Here is a 15954-nt window from a genome sequence, read left to right as displayed (position 1 = left end):
TAATACTTCTATTTCTACTTATATAATGCTGATTCCAAAACCAGGAAGCTGTCCTACAGAAAACTATCTGAATTTTTGCCATCTTGTTTTTCTATGAGATGGGTGTGGATGAAGCTCTTCCTGCTACTAAACCACTTTCCCAAGTCCACTCTGCTGAAATTAGTAGCTTCGGATCAGAGACTGCACATAAGAAGAATGAATATCCAACTCAGTTTTTCAAGAATCACGTCCACACACTCATCTTGCAGTAAAACCACTATCAAGACTTTTTCCTCTCCTGTTGCGTAAGTTCACTTGCACAATACACGGCATCTCCTCTATTCCCTCCACAACGTGCAAATGGAAGCGCATCCTGTGGTACACGCCGTGCTTTTTACACTTAAAGCAACATATGGCAACACTGAAGAAATAAAGAATTCACAAATTCCGCAGCTTAGAAGAAATACCCCATCCAACGAGACAAAATAAGAAACAGCGGCAGGGTCATCTGACCCAACAAAAATAATACCGGCTGTTGCGCTGGTCATGCTACCTTAACACAATATATACCCAGACAGCCGCCTGGGATATATGAGGAGCGAACAGGCGGGGCGATGCCGTCGGCAGGCACAGAGCGGCGGGAGGGGTCGGAGAAGCGCACGGTACCCCCCGGGAATGTGGAGTCGGGGAGGGAGAGAAAGGGAGACGCGCAGAGGCCGAGCCCCAGCGCAGTGCCCGGGCCCGCCCGGCCCAGCCCAGCCCAGCCCGCTGCCCCGCAGCTGCCCGGCATCGCCTGTCCGGGGGCTTCGCGGGGCCAGCCCGCGCGCTCGCCCCCCGCACAAATGGCTGCGCGGGGCGGGGCGCAGCTCGAGCGGGGCATCGCCATCGCCCGCCGCCGTCTCCCCCGAGGCTCCTCCCGAGGCCCGCCCGCGCCCGCGGGAAGCGGCAGCCGGCGCCACCCGGATGCCGGGCGGCGGGAGCGGCAAGGGTTCCTGTAGGTGAAAGGTCGGGGGGCGCGGGGCCGCCCGGGGCCGGGCCGGGCCGGGCCGCGCCGGGGCCCGGGGCGGGCGGGCGCCGCCTCTCCTCCACGCTCCGCGGGGGCGTCGGCCAGAGCCGGCGGGCGCCCGCCCACCGTTAAGCCGCGGGCGCGGCTGCCTCTGCTCCCCGTTCGGCCTCACCGGGGGGGGGGATGTCTCTCGGCTGCGGCGGTCTCTCGCTCACCTGGCGGCCCGCGGCCGCTCGGCGGGTTTGTTTGGCGGCAGCGGCTCCGCTCCCGGGGGTCAGAGTTCGCGACCCGCCCCCGCCGCCGCCCGCCACCTTCCCGCCGCGGCTCTGCGCCTGCGCTCGCGCCGGGCCGCGCGGCGGGGGGCTGGGGGCGGGGGAGCGGCAGCTGACAGGGGCCGGGCCCCGGCCGGCGCGCGGCTGGGCGGTGGTGCCGCGGGCAGCGGGGCCGGCAGGGCCTGGGCGCCGGCACGGCCTGGGCTCAGCGCCCCGCTGGGAGCGCCGCACCGCCAGCCCGAGACGTTCCGCCAGCCCTGCGGGCACTGTCGTAAAATCAGAGAATCATCAAGGTTGGAAGAGACCTTTGCGATCATCCAGTCTAACCGCCCACCCAGCACTGCCACTGTGACCTCTAATCCACATCACTGAGCGCCAGACCCAGACGCCTCTCAAACGCCTCCGAGGATGGTGACTCCACCACCTCCCCGGGCAACCCATTCCAATATCTGGCCACCCTAACAGTGCAAAATTTGTTTTCTAATATCTGATCTGAATCTCCCCTGTCTCAGTTTAAGGCCCTTTCCTCTTGTCCTCTCACTGCAGCCACTGCAGGTGGAAGAGACCGGCTCCCATCTCACCACAGCCTCCTTCCAGGTAGTTGTAGAGAGCAATGAAGAGGTTGTAGAGACCCTGAGCCTCCTTGAGAGTAAGCAAACCCAGCTCCCTTACTGCTCCTCATAAGACATATTTTCTAGACCCTTCATGAGCCTTGTTGCCCTTCTCTGGATACACTCCAGCACCTCAATGTCCTTTATAAAGTGAGGGGCCCAAAACTGAAGATGGTACTCAAGTGTCATGCCCATCAAGCGGGGAGCACAAATATCCATCTCCCCACTGCAAGTGTCCCTCTGCATGGACGCAGGGATGAGCCAGCTTTGAACATCACAGATTTGCAGTTTGCTTTTGGCCTTGGGGAGCTTGGTGGGCTCTGTCCCTTGAGGTAGATCCATAGGCAAGATTGGTGGGTTGGGATTGAAACATGCAACATGATGGAGGCACACAAAACAGTTGGTGCAGTCACTGTAGCAGTTCAGCCAGCTGTGTCTGAAAGAGCTGTGCTTCACCTGCATGGCAGCAGCAAGTCACCTCGTTAATCGTCAGTGCTGCCCTGAACTGCCTTTGGGAAGGTGATGGGGAGCCTGGCTGCTAAAGAGTGCCCATTCCTGCTGGGGTAGTGCCAAAGGAACAATTTACTGCTGTTCTGGCTGTGTCTCAACATCCATTTGGATCAAAGTTGTGTTTATGCTAATTATTTTAAGTGACCTTCATTTTAAATAAGAATTTTATACTTTAAATATGTCCCTTTTCACCCTTCATCTTCCATCTGTTCAACAAAGATGGTCTAACAGTGATCAGAGATCAGCAGCAACTTCAAGATCATGTAGGCCACTGGGGCTGTATGTGCAAGTTCACAATCTGAAAATAATTTAGGCCATTTTATGCAATTTCTACTGAATCAGATGACATAAGCATCAACATCTGAGCAGCAGAGATAGGAAAAAACCCCAAAGCATACAAGCAAATTTATGTATTAAGATTAATAAAATTATTCACGCTCTTGTCAATTCCTTTACTGCTTTTCTTCCCACTCCCAGTCCCACAGCTGCACCTGAATCTATCTACCCAAGCTCAAGATCACTAGCTCAGTCAGTACTTGCAAGCATCGTATTCTACTTTTTGATCAAACACATTCCCAAATGCCAAATGCAAATGAACTTACTGAAGAATTTTTAAATCGGCGCAATTAACTTGCTAAGTGGTTCCTGAAAGTGTCAACTGTTGCAGCACTCTTGATTTATAGTACTTGTCACTTCCCAAACTAGCTTGAGCCACACATCCACTTTCTAAATGACAGAGCTTAGTGCAGTTTCATTTAACAAATAGCAAATAATTTGCACCAAAACTTACTTCAGCCAAGTATTCTAATATCCTCAATACTGCAGAAATGTCACTGTAACCAGTAAAACATGCTTTGAAATGACCCAATTCATACTTGATCGGTATTACGAAGGCATGTCCATATAGCTCTGTCAGCCAGGATTACAAGAGGCACATCCCTATCAAAACCATGCAGAGAAGCAAATCCCTTTCTGCTGTTACTGCAAGTTTTCAAAAAACTGCTTTCAAATATATGTCAAAGAAGGCAGCATAACTAACCTGACAGAAAAATCTCTCCCTTACAAGCCCTGCTAAAATACTCATAGAATCGTTTAGGTTGGGAAAGACCTCATAATATTGAGTCCAACTGTAAACTTAGCAACTGCTAAGTCCACCACTAAATCACTAAATCATGTCCTAAAGTGCCACCTCTGCAAATTTTTTAAATATCTCCAGGGATGGTAACTCCACCACTTCCCTGGGCAGCCTGTGCTAGTGCTTGACCACCTCTTTGGTGAAGAATTTTTCCTAATATCTAATCTAAACCTCTCCTGGTTCAACTTGAGGCCATTTCCTCTTGTCTTGTCCCTTGTTATTTGAGAGAAGCAGCTGCCCCCCACCTGGCTACAATCTCCTTTCAGGTGGTTGTAGAGAGTGATAAGGTCCCCCCAAGGCCCCTTTTCTCCAGGCTAAACAACCCCACCCAGCTCCCTTGGCCGCTCCTTATCAGACTTGTGCTCCAGACCCTTCGCCAGCTTCATTGCCCTTCTCTGGACTTGCTGCAGCACCTCAATGTCTGTCTTGTAGTGAGGGGCCCACAACTGGACACAGGATTGAAGGTGCAGCCTCACCAGTGCCGAGTACAGGGGGACAATCACTGCTGTTGTCCTGCTGGCCACACTACTGCTGATACAGGCCAGGATGCCATTGGCCTTCTTGGCCACCTCAGCACACAGGCTCATGTTCTGCCTGCCCCAAGCCTGCTGGTGTTGTTGTGACTGTGCTGATTTAAAGATAAACCAGCAGGGGAAATGAACTCAACACAAAAGAGAGATTATAAGTCAGAATAACAATTTAATAAAATAATACAATAAGTACGATTATACAGACAAACAATTGGTTCTAACCCAGAAAACCCAAATGTATAACCCAGCACCTTGGGGCATGAACAGAGTGGTATTCTTTGGGCCCCCTGAGTCCAAAGGAAAAGGAGAGGGGAAAACCTGTTGGTGAGAGTGCTGTTGCAGTCTGGTCAAGAGTGGTGATTGCAGTCTGGTCGAGAGTGATGGTTGCAGTCTGGTTGAAAAGTGGTGGTTGCAGTCCAGTCGAGAGTGGTGGTCTGCAGTCTTCCTCTGGATCCCATGAGTGGTTAAAAAATTCCAAGACTCCAAGATTATATATTCTCCAGTTCAGGCAGGAATGCCCAGTACTTCCCTCAGGGCGAGGAGTTCCACAAAGGGTGTGAGGACAGGAGCATCCTCCTATCTCACAGGCCTCTTAACACCTAGCTTATAGCCTGAGGAGTCAGGCTCTATGTGCAGATGGTGTAAATGGTTCATTGATAACTGTGGGATATGGCGTGGAAGGCTATAGAATACACAGTTTTGGGTTACACCCATCCAGTGATGAACTGGGCCCAGCTGTTCTAACTAGGACAGTAACCCAAGTGCAGGACCTGATGCCAACAGAGACTCTGATTCAGGCATACTTTTACTGATACAGCAGAACTGGATTTTGCAAAAGGATTTATTAACACCCTTCACATAGACTTAACTCCCTTAATTCTTTAGAGTGATAGTTTCTTAGGATGCTTTCTTTCCTCTGGGCATGTCTACTCTTCAGGAAGCTCAGAGAATAGTCCTCTCATCCTGTATCATATGCTCCAGAACTATCTTCTCTCCACTGATAAATGTTCAAGAATATTGCATTAATGGTTTAATATATTCTAGTCAGCTGTTGCCACAGCTAGTTCATGCTCATAGACCTGAAAAATCACACTTTTATAGTACACGGGCTAGTTTGTTCCTGGGCTGCAGAAGCTTGGAAGGGCTGTCATGCCGAGGGGTGGGATGTGGCTTCAGGAGATAAGACCCCTCTGCTCAGTGTCCTACAGGTGGGGCTGCTCAGGGGCAATTTTTCTGATGGTCCGTTTTCTCTGCAAGCCACAGTCCAGCATGGGCCTGCACCCAGTTGTGGAAGAGCTTTATAGGTAACAAACATTGTGAACTTGCAAAGGCATGGGTTTTTAGTTTGGTGAGCTAGGGAAGAGGGAACAGAAAGTGAAGAACTAGACAGCAAGAGACAGTTAAGAAAAGATGGGAGAGCAGGAAGATGGAAATATTTTAGCAAAGACAGCAATTTTGGTAGTGAGAGTGTGTCACTACACACTGTTGCACAGCCAATGTCTTGGCTGATGTAAGCAAGACAATTCACTTAAAACTACTGTTTCAGGTTGTCAGATCCAGCAGCAGTGTTAGTCTATCCACACAGACTACCTTTTCAGGCTGTTTTCTGGGCAAAACGCAGTATGATTTTTAAAGCAAGACTGATGTGCAGGATAATTTTAAGAAATTCTGCCATTTGAAAATCACTGAATATACAAATTACATAATATGTAAGACCTGAACATATTTAAAAAGAAAAAAAAAAGATGCAGACTCAACTAATGTGAATTTATTTATACAAAAATGATGAATAACCACAGGAATATTTACAGCTTTGAACTGTTTTCATTTACAAAATAAAGAATCTATTCTTACATTTAGACAGTATGATTTAGGACTGCTTCGAATAAAAGGCTATTTGGATGGTAAATGCAGGGGAGAGCAGTTATGGCAAACAAATGCACTGAATGTGTCTTTCCAAATATCTCTTTACATTATTATGTAATATACATAGTGTAATAATCAAGTTTCCATGCACAAAAAATATTTAGTAAAATGTGTTCCATAGCTGCTCAGCTATCCATTTGTTTTGAGTCCTTTGGGCACAAAATACAGTTTTAAGTTAAAGAGAATTCAGGATCCTAGAACCTTTAATTTATCCATGAATAAAAATGTTAGAACTAATATTCAATGCTAATGTTTGTCTCATACTCTGCTAACCAATCTTAAATTAATTATGAACTATAGATTCTTACAAGAGGAGGTAGCCAAGTGTCTAAAAATTTCCGGTCGTGCTTTAGTGTTTAGTCAAATCAATAAGTAAATACTTTACTTTCGATGGTAATGCATCAAAATGGGATGTGAACTGGAGAAACAGACCAAATTTGAAAAGCAACCATCTGAAAATGTTATGCAAATGCCTGTGTTGCAGGTTCTTCATATGACACAAAGCACTAATGCTGGAGAAAGAGGAAAAGAAATATTCAAACATGTTTACAAAGACAATTTATTTAACACAGAATTAGACTGCAATATGTATATGACTGTTTTTAAGGCTCCATTCCAATCTATTTCTGTCACAGATCTTTTGATTGATCAGCTACTTCTGGAAGAAGTCCTCTGGTTATCTCAGAACATTTTAAACTATTTTCTCACTCTGCACCAAATCCTCTAGAGGTAGTTTGATGCCATACGAGGCAGAACTTGGGCACCTTGTTCAGTATGTTTTGACTTTTATTGCTCTGTTTTGCAGCAGGGAATATGTCAAACCATAAACTGAAATTAAATTAGCTGGCTCCTAACCAAATTTCTGATTCATTTGCTGGTTCATGACTTGCCATCTTCATTGGTGTGCAGTCTCTATGAAAATATTAAGAAGCTCTTCCCTTTGATACTATCAACAGGAAGAGACACATCACATCTATATCAGTTTAGTTTTGGATACAGTAAAAACCATGGCAGAAATCATCCTGAAGAGACATGCTAATAACTTATTTAGCTTGGTGAGCAGCTGGTTTTCAAAATTAAGTAAAAGCCCTTTCTTTATATGTAACAAGAGAAAAGTATTCACTTAGCACATTTGTATTACAATAAAAGAGAATAAAGGCTTTGATCAGTCCTACTTAATTTCCAACATTATCTGGTCAAATCTCTAGCGTTCCTGAGGAAAGTCAGATCTACAGCTTTAAGTCCCTGATTCATAAGGTACTCCACTGAAATGCTTGAAGCCAATGAAATTGCTTGTATAGTTAATATTAAGCATTTGACTTCGAAGCCCACTATTGACTAAAGAGAAGCTCTAAGAAATCAAGCTTCTTCAGAGCTCTGTTAGTATCTTAGACCTGACTTTGAGGTATTTGAAGAAATAAGAGAATTTTGGTTTGCATTTTCGTTTTTGGCCTTTCTGTCATAACTACTAACTGTTCTATCATCTATTCTCTTTCCATTGTGAGGCCACAAAATAGCTATTAATGCATATTCAAACTATTAATTGAAAGTTAATGGCTCTTAATTCTGTTACCAAAACCAGCTTGATTCAGAGGACTATCGACAAGTAGTAAAATTAACTGACTACACATGCATCGCATTTGACATAAAAATGGCTTCCTTTTATGGGGTTTTCATAGTTCTAGTTCCATTTATGCTATTACAGTGTTAAAAATCTTTCAAAGTTAAATAGAATAAATGCACCAGAATCATCAGTAAATATTTCCTAATGAGGTATGCTGATGATTTTCTTAAAGAAAAAAAACAAAACCCAAACACCTAAAACTGAACTATGTTTTAAAGTGTCAAAGAAAACAAATCATATTGTAAACAAAAGGTATTTCAAAGAATGGTATGCATTTTCAATGCCTTTTGCACTAAGAAAGCTGTGTTGTCTTGGTATGGCAATTCCAGTTTAAAAATAATATTTAAATATACAATAGTTTAAAATTTTGGGAGAGGAGGGTGCATATATTTGTTTAATGTTCTTTGAACAATAGTTTATACAGTGTTTCATTTTTGTATACAGAACTCATTTCACACAAAGTTTTGAAACAAATAAGATATTTTGCCTTTTCTCTGATTATCAAAAATGTATTTTTACTCTGCTTTAAATTACTAGTGGAAACATAAAAGAGAATATATCCTCCAATTTATTGAAGATAACTCATTTAGTCTCTTTTGCTTCTGTAGTACTGTAAGAGCTCTAGTGCCTTATCCCTGTAATTGCAAAGTCTGTTTTAAAATATTTTTCCCTTTTTTGTTTTTTTAATAATTGAACTGTATTTTGCTTTTGTGATACGGAATTTGTTGTACTGTTTTAATGAACTGGTATGCATGATTTCAACTGCCATTCAAGGAAAGGAGCAGCAATATCATACAACTTCTCATAAAGGAGCTTACATAGCCAACAGAGATCCAAAATCTGCGAAATTCCTATACTGATCTGTTCTTGCTAAATTGCTAAGTGAACATCAGCAGCTCAAGACCTATACACAAATCATGAGGAACTGTACAATTGCAACAGATCTGTTTTGTGTTTTGCCTTTTTTTTTTTTTAAAAAGCATAAAGTTTATGAATCTGTTGACTAACAATCTGCCATTCTGAGGACATGGGCACTTTGGACCTCAATGCAGACCTCACAAATAATTCTGCCCATTAAAGTAAACATTGGAATTAATAAATAACACATTTTGTATCAACACAGAAATACATACAATTCTTTAAAAAAATATTACTTTACACTAAAAATGCAACAACTCCTAATCCTGACAAATATACAATTTTGTGTAGGTTGAGACGGCAGGATTCTGTTTCACTGAACAGTTGCTGTAGTCTGTTTTACCACCATCCTGGATATTTTCCTTTAAATTTGCAGACATGATGCTGACCCTGCTATAAGACAGTGCCTTCTTGAAAAGCTTCTATCCACCTGTTAGAAAATTAAACACTGTTAGGAAGCTGCTGATAAAAGAATAAATCTCACTGTTGTCAGTAGCTACAGATTCACACAAGAAGTAATATCATACTTTCATTACCAGTTGGTCTATGAGTGCAAATGCCAACGAGTCCAAACATACAAAGCTTGCTGGGGACATATTAAGTATTGGTACAAGGCCATACGATAGAAACTTTTTTGTGTACCTCTCCCATACTGAAGTTATATGCACAAAAAACAGGTGAAGCTGGCAGATCAAATCCTCAAAAAGTAGGATATGCCAAAGTGCTGCATACTTTAAAAAACCCCAGTACTGCCTTCTCTTATTTCACTGCAAACATGACCTGGGATGAATCAGGACACTGCTGTAACTGAGGTATTTGTCTGCTGTCTGCACAACCCATGCCCTCTGCTGTTGCAGCTGGTACCAGGGCGTTACCGATGACTGGTGGGGCTGAGGGAAGAGGTCACAGGGTGAAAGGTGGGGGTTAGGGGGAAGTCCCAAACAGCTGATCCAAGGTGTCTCAAACTGGAAATTCGAAGTTAATATTCAGCTACTTTTATACCCTGTAGCTGTGGTTTCTGTTCCTACTTGATTAGGAGGGTGATAAACATCCTCAGCTTCCCAAGGATGAAAAAATTAAAGTTCCTGAAGCACCCTGATGCTACACAGACAAATACAATAAAAAATGGAATAATTCTGTCTTCTGAGTGAGGGTTGAACTCTGTGTATGTGAAGTTAAGGGGCCAACATAATGACGATTTTTTTCCGAGTGAAAATTTTGCAAGAACTGAATGACACAAAGACTGTAATTATCTTTATCATAGAAATTCAAACCCATCTTAGTATTCACAGAGTATCTAAATATTAGTCACAGATGTTGGCTCTTCCTTGCCCTGAGCATTTAATTTTGTAACTGTGTGCATGTTCTTTGAATTCAAGCTTTTGGTATGAACATATTAAGCATGTGTAAGTCCTCATGCCTGTCTGCATACACAACTCAAGCATCTACCCCTTACTTTTTAGGGCTCACTGTATTTTCCACTGCCATCTATACATTAAAAACAATTAAAGTGGAATACAATTACAAAAAAAAAAATCCCTAAACAGCTTAAGCATTGAACATAGCACTGGACTTCTAAAACCTCACTGAAAAATAAGCATCTGTTAAAATTTATTACTGCACTCATACAAATGCATCAGATACTTCTTTGGCCCTAGCAGGAAAAAATAGTGTCCACTGATGCTAACAGACCAACAGCACGTTCTTTGTTTTTCCATATAATGCTGTCGTAGCAGCATTTATTCTGGACGTTCAGCATAAATCTCCTAAGGATATTAAATACTTGGAGAAAGCTCAAAATTCAAGGTACTTAATGTTATTCCTAGCCCCAGTAAAATACACTATGTTCAATTTCAAGTTTTCCTACTGATGACAAAAGCCATTGTCTGAATAGAAAAACAAAGCTATTGAATGCCTTGGGGTTTTTTAGTTTGTTTTATATAGTATGGGAAACAAGAGAACACTGTCTCAATGAACAAGGAAACATTTGTGTGCATCTGCACAAAATACTCCCCAAAATCAAATAAAGACTTCTAGATTTTTTATGTAGAGAAGTGTCATTAAGCACGTTCTCAGCTGTTCAAATTTTCAGTTGTCCTGGGCACCTTGTTTTTTAGAATGTCTCTATTTGTAGAAACCTGAAGCCATTTGAATGCTTAAGTATTAATAATGGACTAGTTAGTGCATCAAATGTATTTATTAATATAAAATTCATTTGGCAAAACTGCAGTGAAAGCAGTCAGATAAGACAGGCATATAGGAAAGATAGCTTACATGTATTCCATTTATGCTCATTTCTAGGTTACTATAAGATTCATGTAACAAATGTTTTCTACTGATTACTGACCAAGCTTCTAGGTTATTTTATATAGAACACACACGATATATAAATTGATAAATATGACTCCAAACTCAGACACATCAGCAGGACTTGAAATGAAACAGCTTGTGTAAATGTTCTTTGAATTCAAGCTTTTGGTCTGACTGTATTAAGCACGCCTAGGTGCTCATTCGCATCTGCACACACACTTCAAACTTTGGTCCTGTACTTTTTAGTGTCTGCTTTATTTTTCACTGCCATATATTCATTAAAAATAACTAACATTGACATGTGAAAATAAAAAAGGAACATATCAGTTAATTCTCAGAACACATTTTCTGGAATGAGCAAGGAAAAAGAAAGATTTCTTATTTTATCTTTGACTCTCCCAGTCTCCTACGTTCAGTCTTTTCCCGAAGAGAGTCTGCTTCCTTCATTTCAGAAGCATTTCAGAAGTCCTAATGAAACCAGAACCTTGTGTTTTAAGTAATTTAAAACTTCCATTTACATACAATATAATATGGATCTTTGGTACATATATTTAATGTGTGATTATGAACATTCACCACTTCTGAATTTTCTAGAAATATGTAACAGAAATGAATTCAAGTAGTTTCTTACTTTTGAGCTGAATGGGGATCATCTGCTTTGAATATGTAAAATAAAGTGTTTTTGTGCAGTAAATGGAACACTCTAGACTCTGAGTTTTCATCTTTTACTTCACTGACTGTGAATCCAAGTAAAGGCTGGCTCTCTAATGCTGCCACATCCTATTTAACAAGGGAAAAAAGGAAACAAGACAAAATTAGAGTTTGCAAGACATACTAAGGCATGCATTTAGACTTTATTCATATACCATACCATTGCAACAGACTATAAAACAAAAAAGTTGTTATAAACAGACATGCGCAAAATGCCTCTTTTTATCTTCTCCATGCATGAATCAGGAGACAGGAAATAACAAAACCTCATAGACTTCAACACTGCCAATCTTCTTTTCATTTCCCTGATAACATCTATCTTGTCTTTTGCTGTGTAGTCTCAGCTAGTAAGGAGTTCTTATATCAAAAGATCAACTACCACCTGGCAGCAGACCAAAGGTCCACCAACCCCAGTGCTCTCTCCAACAACCTTAGAAGTGAAGTGGGATGCTGTTAACTGCACGGAGTATGCTAAAAGGGGGAGCTATGGATGCAACCTATGTTCTCAAGCACTGCAGTCAAGTTCCAAATACTTCAAATGGCTAAGCTTATTTCGCTTTCTGTTGCTGGAAATTAAAAGGATAGGGGGAAAATAGTTGCTGAGTGTTCACAAATGGTAGGTTAGGAAAGAGTAGCAAGAGAAGTTGTACCTTTTTGTTTTCTTTTATTTAGTTTCAAAACCTGGCTAAAAATGAAACCTGTCCTGTTCCTCATTCATCTCAAGTACTTACTTTTAAATTTTTTTTTAAATACTCTTGCCTTTTAATAAATGAATACCACACAAAGCATTTTTGGAAGGGAAAAAAACCCAACTATTTTCATCCTGTGCAAATTCCAAAACAGTGTTTTGTAACTAGGCAAGGTTCTGCAATGCTTATGGATAGAAGAAAAAAAAAAGCTAAAAAACCAAAGAATGTATATAAACACTGACAAATCAGGTGATGACTTTGGTAATTGCCTCTCCAATGAAACAAGGGTGTCCTGTAAAAACAGCATTTCTTTATATTGGAAAATCAAGTAAGGCTGAGCAATCTGTTTTGCTATCTCAGGTCTTTGTACCACTAATAGGTGGTTTTTTTACCACTGATCTTTATATCACTTGGAACTAATGTAAGTAGTTTAAGTGAGGTTTCCTGGCTAACGCAACACTGGATCTTCCCTTAAGACTCTATAACCAATGTCTCCTGCAATGGCTCAGCAAGATGAAAAATAAGGACAGATATTCCTCAGTTTAAAGAAAATTGGAAAGAGTTAATTTTGTGATTGTGAGCTGCAAACTGAAGCTACTCTGTAAGGTTGATATCTCAGAGGAAGCCAAGCCAAAGAAAATTTAAAGTGACTGTCACAGACTAATATATCTTTCTTTACCTCCGCCAAAGTCTCCTTTGCAACTAACAGAAGAAACACAATGCTCTCAAATATTTTTTTAATTGATGGAAAAGTAATTTTTTTCCACATAATTATTTAAGCTATTTTTAGAACTACTTTGTGTTTTTTTTAATATTGCTAATACTGTAGTGGAAATAACATCACAGGTTTTGGACATAATTCAGAAGTTCTAAAAATAAAGGTTGGCAGGAACAACCCAGGAACAAATCTGAGCACAAACCAGGAAATAACTAGAGTGGATGTGGTGTGAGGGTGAAGAAGGGTAATTCTTTACATGGTCAGGATAGGTTGGGCCTTACATTTTGAAAGTAAGTGAGGAATAGCAATACCTTTAAACAGATGCTTTGGATGTTTTGCTCTTGAAAGTTAGTAGCAAACTAACATATAAAATTAGTCCAATATCTTCTGGTGCTACAATACATCTATATGTTACAAAACATTCAAAGATGCAATGAGGCTACATCCTTAGCACATACTGGGATGTGCAGAGTTTTTATATATATACACACACACACACACATATTTATACTGAATAGAGATAATTCCACACTGCAATGGACTTATTTAGGACTACACATCCTAAATAAAAAAGCAAATGTCATTAGATAAGATGCATTTCTTTTTTTTCTACTGCATCACTGTGTATCAAATAGCCACTCCAGGCTGAAAACAACAGTTTGAGAAGAAGTAAAGACATTTAGTTTGCTCATTTTCCAAGCATTCAAAAGACCTTATGGAACTGCAGAACAACATACTTCAAGATACTTTTATAACGTTGGCTTTGCCACTAGCACACTGTGATGCATCCAAACAGACTCCCCATGTATTCAGCTGACTCAGAACATACCTACAGCTGAGCAATGGTGTGCAGTGCAGACGTACTCAAACTAGGTCTGGAATCAGAAACAGCATAGCTATATCAATGTATTATGGTATCAAGCTCACTGGGCCTTTTCAAAATACTGCATTCACAATCAGATCAAATACTGTAAGGTGATCTACTTTTATAGCTTGTTTCCATATCATAAAAATAAACAACTTTGTTACAAAGACAGTATTATCATTGGATATTTTATTTCTAATATGTAGTCTCTTACCTCACTAGCAGCATATGTGTATAGCACCTTATTTTTTATAACAAACCATAGGTGTTTCCATGGTTTCTTACTGCCCTTAGATCTGTGTAGGTAGCCACTCATTGTAGAGTCTTCTGTATTTGCTGAAACCTGAAGAGGAAAAACAAGATGAATCAACACACCCTAAGAGTACAGGGGTTTTTTTAGGCAGATTTCCAAAGCCCTGCCTGTCAAAGACTCAAATTCTTACCTGATCTCAGGTTAGTGTTGCTCACTAACTTACATGGCTGAAAGAACAATTATTTTGTCTGCTACCATCTATCTGGTCTGGAAGAGAGGTTTCCACTGCCACTAAGGTTTGGAACTTAACTGGATGCAACAGGACAAGAGAGGGCTGAGGACTATCTACACTAGAGAACACCCATTCCTACATCAGAAGAATCACAGAATCACAGAGTGGTTTGGGTTGGAAAGGACCTTAAAGATTATCTATTTCCAACCCCTCTGCCATGAGGAGGGACACCTTCCACTAGACCAGGTTGCTCAAAGCCCCATCCAGCCTGTTCTCAAACACTTCCAGGAATGGAGAGTCCACAACCTCTCTGGGTAACATGTTCCACTTTCTCACCACCCTCACAGTAAAGAATTTCTTCCTAATATCTAATCTAAACCTACTCTTCTTCAGATTAAGGAGGGTCCCCCTTGTCCTGTCACTACATGCCCTTGTGAAAAGTCCCTCTCTGGCCTTCTTGTAGGCCCCCCTTCAGGTACTGGAAGGCTGCTCCAAGATCTCCCCAGAGATCTCTCCAGGTTGAACAGCTCCAACTCTCTCATGCTGTCCTATTAGGAGAGGTGTTCCAGCCCTCTGATCACCTTAGTGGCCCTCCTCTGGACTTATGTTGCCCTTATTATGTTGACCATTATCATGCCCTTATTGTGTTGGGGACCCCAGAGCTGGGTGCAGCACTCCAAGTGGGGTCTTACCAGAGCGAGAAGAGGGGAAAAATTCCCTCCGTTGATTTGCTGGCCACACTGCTTTTGATGCAGCCCAGGACACAAACAGCTTTCTGGGCTGCAAGTGCACATTGCCAAGTTATGTTGAGCTTTTCATTCACAAACACCCCCAGGTCTCTCTTCCCAGGGCAAGCCTTAATCCATTCTCCACTCAGCCTATATTTGTGCTTGGGATTTCCCTGACCCATATGCAGGACCTTGTGCTTGACCTTGTTGAACGTCCTGAGGTTCACACAGGCCCACCTCTCAGGCCTGTCCAAGTCCCTCTGGATGGCATCCCTCCCATCCAGCATGTCAACTGCACCACACAGCTTGGTGTCATCTGCAGCCTTGCCGAGAAAAATCACTACCTCCCATTCCCAAGACCTCCAGTGTATAGAGAGAGGTAGGGTTTAGATCTACCTTTCCTAGCCATAAGCCAAGAGCTGAGTTGGAGTAGGAGTAAATCACAGTTAGTGCAGAGGTAAATCACAATTCATGGAAACACAGGGAAGCAAGAAAGAAATTACAATTTTGTCTGTCTATCTGAATCACAATCTCACAGGTGTTCATGCAGTTTACACACTACTTCACAGTTCACATCCCTGCCTATTTAAAACTAAGGCCCAAACAACAGTTACAGATACATTTTGACTTTTGCTTCTAGAGAAGATTGCTAAAATATGGAATTGGTCTTTTGCATTGTTAATATTGATTATATAATACCAAGGCACCACTTTTGACCAATAATGCACTTACTTCTTTGAGGGCCGCAGGAATTTTTTTCTGCTTTCTTCCAGAGGGAATACTATGTAATACTGTAGACAAGGCACTTGATGGAGATTTATGGTTGACTGGGGATCCGCTCTTAGGAGTGCACTGGTTATCTAAAATGCACAGGATGAATATGTCACAGATGAAATATAGGTTGTTGATTCTTGGGCTTTTCTTCTTAAAGACAGCT

The 15954-nt window shown here is 41.7% G+C and overlaps 2 protein-coding genes across 2 annotated transcripts in view; both read right to left on the bottom strand.

Moving 5' to 3' along the window:
- Nucleotides 1-624, bottom strand: part of NR2C1 (nuclear receptor subfamily 2 group C member 1) — a 50319-nt gene extending 49695 nt beyond the window's left edge. Inside the window, exon 1 of the mRNA XM_018080548.2 lies at nt 533-624. The gene's annotated coding sequence lies outside the window, so the exon portion shown is untranslated. The remainder of the gene's footprint in view (nt 1-532) is intronic.
- Nucleotides 625-5796: 5172 nt separating this feature from the next.
- FGD6 (FYVE, RhoGEF and PH domain containing 6) overlaps nt 5797-15954 on the bottom strand; it is a 72171-nt gene continuing 62013 nt past the window's right edge. Inside the window, exons 18-21 of the mRNA XM_018080810.2 lie at nt 15750-15877; nt 14019-14147; nt 11453-11601; nt 5797-8941 (exon numbers count right to left, since the gene is read on the bottom strand). Of these exons, the coding sequence (XP_017936299.2) occupies nt 8905-8941; nt 11453-11601; nt 14019-14147; nt 15750-15877 (443 nt within the window). The 3' untranslated portion in view covers nt 5797-8904. The remainder of the gene's footprint in view (nt 8942-11452; nt 11602-14018; nt 14148-15749; nt 15878-15954) is intronic.

Source organism: Manacus vitellinus, unplaced genomic scaffold (genome assembly GCF_001715985.3).
Source record: "Manacus vitellinus isolate BGI_N305 unplaced genomic scaffold, ASM171598v3 scaffold_5_pilon, whole genome shotgun sequence".
Classification (NCBI taxonomy): Eukaryota; Metazoa; Chordata; class Aves; order Passeriformes; family Pipridae; genus Manacus; species Manacus vitellinus.
The sequence above is the reverse complement of the archived record's forward strand: the minus strand, read 5'-3'. Positions and strand labels throughout refer to the sequence as shown.